General features: G+C 37.4%; 1 protein-coding gene across 1 annotated transcript in view; it reads left to right on the forward strand.

Moving 5' to 3' along the window:
- Positions 1–10,171, forward strand: part of CCDC34 (coiled-coil domain containing 34) — a 19,799-nt gene that overhangs the window by 852 nt on the left and 8,776 nt on the right. Inside the window, exons 2-3 of the mRNA XM_005426946.2 lie at positions 3,447–3,579; positions 6,266–6,373. Coding sequence (XP_005427003.1) covers positions 3,447–3,579; positions 6,266–6,373 — 241 coding nt within the window. The remainder of the gene's footprint in view (positions 1–3,446; positions 3,580–6,265; positions 6,374–10,171) is intronic.

The following is a 10,171-nucleotide window of genomic DNA, read 5'->3' on the forward strand; positions in this document are numbered from 1 at the left end:
TGTAGCCAGAAGCTTCTGAGTGAAGAAACCAGCTGCTTTATGGTCCCTTCTTTCAGTTTTTCTGTTAGCTCTCTCTATAATATTCCAAATGAGCAATTTTGTTCGTGCCCTTTGGAGTTCATTGCAGTTTGTTCAAGCTGCAGCACGTCTTTGCAGCTTCAGAGGCTGTTGGGAACAGCTCCTGACTCAGGCCTGTTGCTACAGTGCTGTCTGGCAGCACTGAGGTGCGGCTGAACACAGCCACTTTTGGAGCCTGAGCTGGCAGTCTGACTATGAAAAACACCAGTCACTTGTTTTTAAAATTTAAAAAGTTTAATAGCAATAAAATGGTTATAAAAATAGTAATATTATTAGAGTAACAAAAATTTGGACAATTTGGATTAGGACAACACGAGACAATAGAAACGAGTTATGGACATCTGGGTACCTTTTTCTGGGCAAAATAAGCTCGAAAAAGGACCCACGTTAACAGAGAATTAACCCTTAAAAACAACAGCCTGTTGCATATTCATACACCTCATACATGATACGTAACTTCCATTCAAGCAAAGGATTCTCTCTGGTCAGTGTCAACTTTTTCTTAATCCTGACAGCTCTTCAGGACTGAGCACGGCAGGAAGAAGTTCATTTCTTCTGATAATGGAGCAATAAATTCTTTTTCTGTAAAAGATTTGGATATCCTGTGGCTGCTATCTCGGTCCAAGTCCTTTCTTTAAAAAAAGTGTCTTACATAGCATAGTTTATATTTTAACATTATGTTATAACCTAAAACCGTATTTAACACACTACTTAAGAAAATTAATGCAGCATAGCTTTCTAACATAACACATGTAATATTCATTTGAATATTTGTGAAAAACCAATCATAAAATATGCATTTTTCACATGACTAAACAGTGGGCTAAATACACCCTGTGCTGCTGGGTAACCCTGCTGCTGTGCTGCACTAAGTGCCTACCTTGTGTTCATATGGCAGCTTCTGTCTGTAGCTGCTAAGATACTAGAAGTATAATAATGAAAACCATTTTTTACGCAGCTCCCTATGTATGTATACTCTCTGAATGTTGTTGTTGTTGTCCTCTTAAAACGACACAAAAATTAGCTGGAAGCAGCTACTCAATGTGGGAAATGCAATATTTGCAAAAAATGGCAAAAGCAAGGCCTTGTTAATGCTGTTAGGCATTTTTGTACTTTGGTTGTGGATCCAGTGTTATGTTTGATGTGTCACCTTAGTGAATATACAGCAAATGATAATCACTGTCCACTGTTAATCAGACTTAGGTCTAATGCCAAATATGTCTAGTTTGATTTAAAATACTTATTTACAGCTAAATGTGTACTTGAGAATGGGTTATTTTAAGAAGTCTATTACTTTAATTATTTTGAAGAAGTCCATAACTGCTAGAATTTCAGAAAATGGTCCTGTGAATTTCAAGGTGTGTATGGTTTAACATGTATGGTTGGTGTGCCAGGAGAGTGTGACTGGTGGCTGCAATGCCCACCAAGGAAGCCTGGGTTCTGGTGCAATTGGAGAGCTTTAGACACAGTATTGGAGAAGTGTTTCTCCAAACAGGTGTTAATACTGAGCTTGTGCTTTCTTCTGTTTAAGTTTCATTTTGTGTTATTTCTTACTTGTCTGCAGTAAGTTTTTAATCTATTACTGTGAATAACTTTTTTTGCGAAATTGACGGCTTCAATTTCATGAGTACTGATAGAAGAAAAGACATAATAAACCTTATTTTCCCTAATTTATTTGTTCTCCTATTTGTACCTTTTCTAAGGTTGGTTTAATTTGTCAGTTGTGTTCCACTAGGTGCCATAATGCAAATCACACAAAGCAAAAGAGTGTATTGAGGAAGTATCCCTGCCCAAAATGTCAAGTCTGTACAGAGTTATGGGGTTTTTTCCTGAAGGTGGATGTGTAATACTTTTGTCCTTTAATGAACTTTCAGAGATTTATTTTCTTACAAAATGTGTTATTATAGGCATTCTTAAGTGGCATCTCTTGTTATATGTATGTGTTTAAGAGCTGCCTCTGTTAAAGTTTTGGTCTTTATTAGTGCTGCAGCATAAAAGCCCTGGAGTGCAGCAGAATGTGTGGGGCTGGTGAGTCTTTGGTCTGTCCTTGCATTGTCAGGGTGTCCCTGTCAGTTCTGTTATTTTGCATTTCACACCGTAAAAGTTGGTTTGTCTGGGGAAATAAACCTGCTCCAGGTAGGTTTCAGTGGGAATCAGTCACCCTGAGCTGACCAGCAAAGTCCTGTTAGTGCAAGCACACATCGGTAAAACAACAGGGAAGAGTAGGACACACTCTGTAACACTGACTTTGTCCCCAGATGCTTTCTAGCACAGAAATGTACTCTGAAGATGACTGGGAAAGAAAATGTTGTGCAGTTGAGTGTTGGAGTACTGCTGTGTTGTGAATATATTGTACTTTTATATTGATAAAATACAGATGCCTTACATTTAAAAATTTTATTTCTGCAGCATAATTAGCATGATATGCTTGTTGGATACTTCTTCTGTAGCTTAGGTTCAGCAAACAGAATTCCTCACTGTAGTGGAATATGCATATAGGTAGGTATTTCCAGAGCCTGTACATCTATGGGAAATAGTAAACTGAAGTCTAGTTTCATTGCTTTGTTCTCAAGAAAAAACTTTTGTGGTAGATAGAAGAAATCTTTTAAAGAAATCTCCTTACCTGTTTTCAAATTTTGCTGACTTGGACCCTAATACGCTGTGTTGCTTATGAAATAGTACCTGTATAGAATCTTATAAAAGAGATTTGTGACCTGGGGCTAGGAATGCTGCATTATTCATGAGTGACTTAGGTAAGGTATCCTATTAAATGTCTAATACCTTGTATAATACCATCAAGTGTTGTATGCTGGGTTTATTTCTTAAGCACATTTTCTGTGAAAGTGTTTTAAGGTGGAAAACTTCTTGGATTGAACAGGTGGATTCGTAATGAATGGACTCTTAATGCTGAGGTTGTTTGATACCATGAATCCACTTGTGTAAGACTTGAACAAAGAAAATAACATTCTCTGCTTCTGCTGAAGACCACTGGATACATGGAGCTTCTTGTGACCACAGACAGGTTGTTAATATTAAACCTCTGTTTTTCCTTGGCTTCCATCTGTGAGAAGCAAAGGGACACTTTGATGTTACAGGTATTCTTTTAATGTAGTTCCTAAAAGGTAATGTTTGAATCTGTTCCACAGTTTAGAGTTTAGCAAGAGAAATTTAGACTGTGAGAGGGATGGTCAGATGTGCATTGTAAATGCCATTTATCCATTAGGGAGATTACTAAACAAGTAGAAAAATTGTCATTTTTGTCACATTATGTCGTGAAAGAAAAGTACTTTTTCAAGACAGTAACACTTTAACTTTTCAATCCAATACATTATAGATAATACTCTCTTCTGTTTTTGTTTTTAATTCAGGAGGACTGAACACTCTGAAACAGCAGGGGGGAGAAAAGTGTCACCTTGGAAAGATAACCTTTCACCATGGGAAGTGTGGTTCATTGGCAAAGAGAAGGAGCTGCGTGCCCGCCTGCAGGCTAGAGCTGCAGAGGTGATGACATCCAGCTCTTCTGAGTCGGAGTCCAATAGAAGAGAGCAGCCACAGGATTTTCTTTTCCTTGGTTGTAGAAACACGAGTAGTTGTTTTTTCCTTTTTTTTTTCCCCAGTGTTTTAGGCCTCCATAGTGTTTGTGTTTGTCAGTGCTGGTGTGATTCATGTCATGTGCATTTTCTTTTGCTGCATGTTGTACTTCATTAAACTGGTGCTGTATAATATTTTGTTTATCCGGCTGCCAGGTAATGATTCCATGTTAGAAGATTAAAACGTTTATATAATTACTGCCTTAATTTTCCATCATGGGTACATAGGCCTGCATGTAGGTTGTAGAAGAAAATGAAGTGTGTGCTGATTGTAACAATGCCAAGCTACTTGGTTGGTTTTGAGGAACAATGTTGTTACCCACTCAGCAAGTAATTTTACAACTCTTTGGTGTCCTTTCCCAGGAAAGGGATCCCTGTTGCTGCATTTTTTCCTTCATTTTATCTTTTCCCCCCTTGTAGATGACCAGTTCTTGAGAACCAGGGCTGGGACACAATTGAGAGCACCCTATCTTTTCCTGATTACTTTGTTTGTAGTTGCAGTTGGTTAAATTATACCATTGTTGAAAATCAAATGGGAAGTGTTGGGTAGTGATTAGAACAATCACATCAAAATTAGATAATTTCTCACTTTAGTTACTGATTAACTATTTGACCTTGAATTTCCTCCTTAGTTTTCCTAGCCTTTCTGGGATTATCTGTAAAGTTTTATGTGGGCTACCTCATGTTGTTTATAGAACACCTACCACTGGAAGGTTCAGGAACAGAATTTTACAGGTCAGCAGTACTCCAAAGTAGTTTGTTGAACTTGAGGAATATGCTTTGACCTGTTAATCCACATGCACCAAACGTTTCATGACTTCCCATTTATATTGTGGATTGGTAATGTAAATGTAAGCTAGCAGATGTCTTTCAACTCAGTATTAAGAACAGTCATAGAACAAGCATTACTTAAGGCCATGTAGAAAACAGCCATATAATTTGTAAGATTTTGAAAACATTAGACGTTAAACTGTAGCAAGACAGTGTGAAAACCTTATATTTGGGGGAAAAATTTAATCAACATTTTTGTAAGATGCCAGAAGAGAATGAAATGTGTGATATTTATACAAAAATATTGCTCTGTTTGCATTATAAAAGTATTCTAAACTGATATCCTGAGAAATAACAGTGAAGTTTCAAATCTTTTGCTGACATTAGTACCAAGTCTGCCCTGAATGTCAAGAAGGTGGATAAACATTTGGAGTGGAATTAAGTTGGGTCTTGTAAAGTGCTCAGAGTGCCATCAGCTGTGGTATTTTCAGGGTCCCCAGGACGAAGGAAGAATTGAGAATGTGCCTCCATGTTCTGAGAAGGCTAATTTATTATTTTATGGTATAATATGTAAAAGAATGCTATACTAAAACTATACTAAAGAATACAGAAAGGATACTTACAGAAGGCTTAACAAGGTACTAACAAAAAACTCGTGACCGCTTCCGGAGTCCCAACACAGCTGGAGAGTGATTGGTCATTAAGTAAAAACAATTCACATGTGGGATAAACAATCTCCAAACCACATTCCAAAGCAGCAAAACACAGGAGAAGCAAATGAGATAATATTATTTTCATTTTTCTATGAGGCTTCTCAGCTTCCCAGGAGAAGAAATCCTGGTGAAGGAATTTTTCCAGAAAATACAACAGTGACAATCAGTTTTTACAGAAACCAGGATCCCTGCAATACAGGTGTCTTGAAACTCAAAAGAGATGTTGTTTGGGGTAACTTTGCCTCAATACAGCAACAACTGTATTTTCAAATTGTGTCTGTATTGTGGGCGTTTGAGCTTTCTGTAAGCTTCTGTTGATGTCCTACTAAACTGAAGTTCTATGTCATAAGAAAGGGGGTTGTCTCTGAAGCTGACTGCAATGTAGGCACCATAAAATCAGTTTCATGGAAATAATTCCATCTGTCTGTATTTGAAGGTATGAATTTTCGTTGAAAATTCATACTTCGTGTTAATGTTACTGTTGGAGAAGCTGGATATCTCAGTTGTCTCCTTAGTTATGTTTTGTCTTTATTAATTTCACTGGGGAGATACAAATGGTTGCATATATACTGTGTGTCATATAAATATACTTGGAAAATTTCTTCTCTCAAATTAAAACTCCTGTTTGAAAATTTGCTAGAATCTGCAATAATTTTGGCTTTAGTAAGCCTTAGGTTAAGCCCTAAAGTTCTAGTAGTTCTGGTACTAAAAATCACAGGTGAATAATATTTCACTTAGCTTTTCATAGCATCCACAGTGCAGAGCAGTACACAGTGTAAATTTTAAATATTGTAGGAAAGTACTGCTGCAAATTAAGAGTCTGCTGACTAAAAAAGCATTTCAATAAACTGAGGAATGATTTGATGCATTTAATTGCTTCCAAAGCCTAATTAAAATACGTATTTCCAATTAATATCCTAAAAATTATTGATTTTCATTAATTGTATTTCATAGTATTTCTGTGTTGACTGCCATTCTTCTTCTTCTTCAAAATCTTAATGAAGGAAAATATACCAAAATCTAACGCTTACATTGTTTTAACTGCAGCACTACTGCCAGTATTGCTGTAAGTGGTCACCACAGCTTTGAAATATATACTCTTTTTCTAATTAGGAAGTGAATAAACAGCTTGAGGAAATGAAGCAAAATCAAGAATGGGAAAGAAGAAAAAGGATAGCTGAAGAGAAACACAAGGAATGGGTCCTAAAAAAGAGAGAAGAGGTAAATATTGCTTTGGCTGGAAATATTCTCATGCATGCCATGCTTGAGTAAGCCTGTGTAAACTTTACTCAGTCTGTTTGGCCATCCATGTTTTCAGTTTCCTGCGTATATGGCTGCTTTAATTGAAAATTATAAAAACATGCCAAAGCAGCTGAACATTTTTTCAAGACTGATTTTTTTTTTCTGAGTAGTCACATAACTGACAGTGGGTGTACATCTTGTGCAGTTGCCTTCTGCTGATGATAACTGGGGTTTTGGTCTTCAGTGCACCCAGACTTCCCAGGTTCAGTGCCCAAACATTTTTGAGTAAGTGTACATCTTGACTGTGTGCAATGTTTTGTACACCAGGTAGAGCCAGAAGAAGGATTTAGTTAAATATCACCATGGGCAAGCAAGGAGTATTTACCAGAGGATATGGTTTAGGAGGGGAAATTGAGGTATGGGGCCAGATGGAGGGAATTCTCATTGGACCACAGTTAGGAATTGGGAGTTCCTTCAGTCAGTAATTGATTTCTGGGTGGGATCAAAAGGCTTTTAAGTTCTCTTGAGGGAGTGCCTGGGTCCAGGGTCAGAAACAGGTTGGTGATCTCAGTGGGGCTGTGTGACAGCTGTGTCACAACAGGTGAGCACATGGCCTGGGTGGCAGCAAAGGGAGTGTGGTATTTTTGGGGTTCTCTGTGGCAGGAAGGAAACGATGAATCTGACTCTTATGTTTCTAGAAGGCGAATTTATCATTTCATTATCTATATTATGTTAAAGAATGCTATACTAAAACTATACCAAAGAATAGAGAAAGGATACAGACAGGAGACTACAAAGAATGACAATTAAAAACTTGTGACTCCTTCTAGAGTCCTGACCCTGCTGGACTGTGATTGGTCATTAAGTCAAAACAATTCACATGTTGGATAAACAATCTCCAACCACATTCCAAAGCAGCAAAACACAGGAGAAGCAAATAAGAAAATATTGTTTTCCTTTTTCTCTGAGGCTTCTCAGCTTCCCAGGAGAAGAATCCTGGGCAAGAGGATTTTTCAGACATTATGACAGTGACAGTGGGAGCCCTTGGTAGCCCAGGGCATGTCCAGCCCTGGCAGTTCCTGTGTTCATAGTCCTATGGTCTGCAGCAATACCAGCTGCTCACTGCATTGACTTCTGCTTCTGAGCAAAAGCAGATGAACATTCACCCAAAATATCGCAACAGCGCTAGCTGGGTTGGGTGGGCAGACCTCCTACATTTGTATTCATGATTTTAGAACTCCTTCAGATTCAGCCTAGAACCACTAGAATAACATATATTTGGATCTAACCTAATTAATCTTAAGTCTTAATGCTGGTTGGGTAATTGGTAGAAACCCACTGCAGAACCTATCCTGCTCTATTAATTTCTTATGATTTATATTACTAATTAAAGTACACAGGAAAAAGTAGATTTATTATTCAGCACATACAATTCCATTTTTCTCTTCCAAAATGAAATTTAAATGAAAATTCTGGATGTCTGTTTATTGGCTTGAAGGAGTTGGTCTGCCTCTTAAAATAGTTCACGTTCAGAACCAGAAGTTTTCCTTCTGTCTCCTCCTCACTACCCCTACCACCTCCTTCAGCTTCCATAAATTTCTACTGATTTAGGTTTTACTGGTTAACAATTTATATTCTGTTCTCAGTGGGATTAGGAGGTCTTTTTTATGGTAATCACAGCAGCCCAGGAGAAAAAACCATGCTTGTGTCTGGACTTTATCAAATTATGTTTTGGAAGCATAGGGTCATCCTTAGAGCAAGTGTTTAGAAAAAAGTAAGCTGATTTTCATTTAAATCAGATGATTAGTTGGCTAGTCTTTCCTATAAACCACACTCAAATCAAGGATCAACTGAATTTAAAAGCTTAGCTATCCATAGGATATGAACATTTGTGCTGTGTGGACTGTCCCACTTCAAGTTTCTGCAAGATTATTTGTGGATTTGGATACAGACTGAAGGACAAATATGTCAATTCAGTGACTAAGATGTTTAAAGGTGCATCAGGATTTCAGCTGCAGTTGAAGTATGAATCAGGAGCACTGACAGTTGATAGAATTCTCTTGGGGAGCGTGTACATATCTCCTGTTTGGAAAACACTCAATTTCCTCATAGAAGTATCCAAAGATGCTTCTTGGGGCAAATCTTGCAGTATTTTTTACTGAAATTTGCATTAAGCACTCACCTGTTTCAAGCTGAGTGATTGATTCTGAGCCCTGTGTGCAGAGAGCAGAAAGGGCTTTATTTGGAAGAGGCAATGCTTTCAGGGACCTCACCTCTGTAATCCCCTCGAGTCTGTGTCCTTTCCCATTGCTCAGTACTGCAGTGATAAAGAAAGGAAGGCACACATCAAACTTCTTCCTTCATCTTGAGCATCCAGCACCAGGAGACACTGCTGGAACAGTCTTTTTCTGCTGGGAATGTGAGAGATGTTTGTGTCAGAGGTAAAATGTTTGTATATGCATAAAACAGTTCTGGTTTTCTCTATGTCAAGCCAGTATCCTTGCATGGCAGTTTTAGTTGTGATGTTAAATACAGTCCTTTAGGGTGAGCTTAGGAAGCAAAGCTTGAACACTGTTTTTTGTCCACTGCTGGTTTTTTAATTATTTAATATAGATTAAAAATTATATGCTGTTACAGTTTTCTTATGTTTCTAATCATTTTACAGAAGCTATTTTTGAAAGTAAAGGAATCCTATTTAGTATTCTTCTATGTAAATAGCTTTTGTGGTTCTTAAAGGTGGTAAATGAACTAGAAGTAATATTTTGAAATATGAGCCATCAAAGAACATACTTCTAAGCCATGAAGTATGTTTATACAAATATTTGTTCATGGCAAAATTTTTCAGCTCACTAGGAATTAAAAGTGTTATAAAACAAATTTTTAGGCACTATCTTTAGGACCTAATAATGCCTTTACAATTTTCAGCAAGATACTGGATCCCTCCTGGACAAAAATAGTCTTACTTTGTCTCCCTCTTAAAGTTGACCCATTTGTGGGCAGACAGTAAATTGTCTGTTCACTTTTTAGCAAGAATCAATTGAAATCTTTTAACTCTAAAATAATACTAAGCATGCTTTTGATTCCAGAAGGAAAATGAACAGAACATGATTGTTTATGTAACTAAAATGTTTATTTCTGAGTTACTGTTAGATTTATTGATAAAAATGAAGTGGCTATGGTTACAAATGCTGAGCAAGTAAGTTTGCTGTTCATTTCCTGTTTTATGTGAGCTCCTAAAGTGAAGTCTCTTTCATTCCTGTCATCAGCTGTGGGACTGAACACTTCAGTAAGGTACCTGTAATTGTGGAATTGCTGATTTCAAATCAAAGTTTGAAAAGCTTTTGAGAAATTTATGCATTGTGAATGCATAAACCATGGAGAGCCTGTAAACTGCCATGACAGTTTAATTCTTTATCATTGTCATCACGGTCAGAACCTCTTAGGAATTAATGCTGAATAAAATGTTAGGATTAAAGCTCAGGCCTGATGACAGCAGCTTTTTGATTGCATATTAAAAAAATCAACTCTGATGCGGTGCACTCTGCCTTCTGCAATCTAATATAGTACTTCAAAGCATGTTTAATCCACCTTTACTGGCTCTGCAAAGCTGCTTCATTTTTACATAGAATGTCAATAGAGCATGAACTTGGAAATATCTGGAGTATCCAATTCATATATATACATGTGTGTACATATAAATATTTATATTATTGTTGTTGTGGGTTAGCCCCAGGAGGCAGCTGAGACCCCCCCCCGCCCCTCCCCTTGGTGCCCCCC

Source organism: Geospiza fortis, unplaced genomic scaffold (assembly GCF_000277835.1).
Source record: "Geospiza fortis unplaced genomic scaffold, GeoFor_1.0 scaffold113, whole genome shotgun sequence".
In the NCBI taxonomy this organism is placed as follows: Eukaryota; Metazoa; Chordata; class Aves; order Passeriformes; family Thraupidae; genus Geospiza; species Geospiza fortis.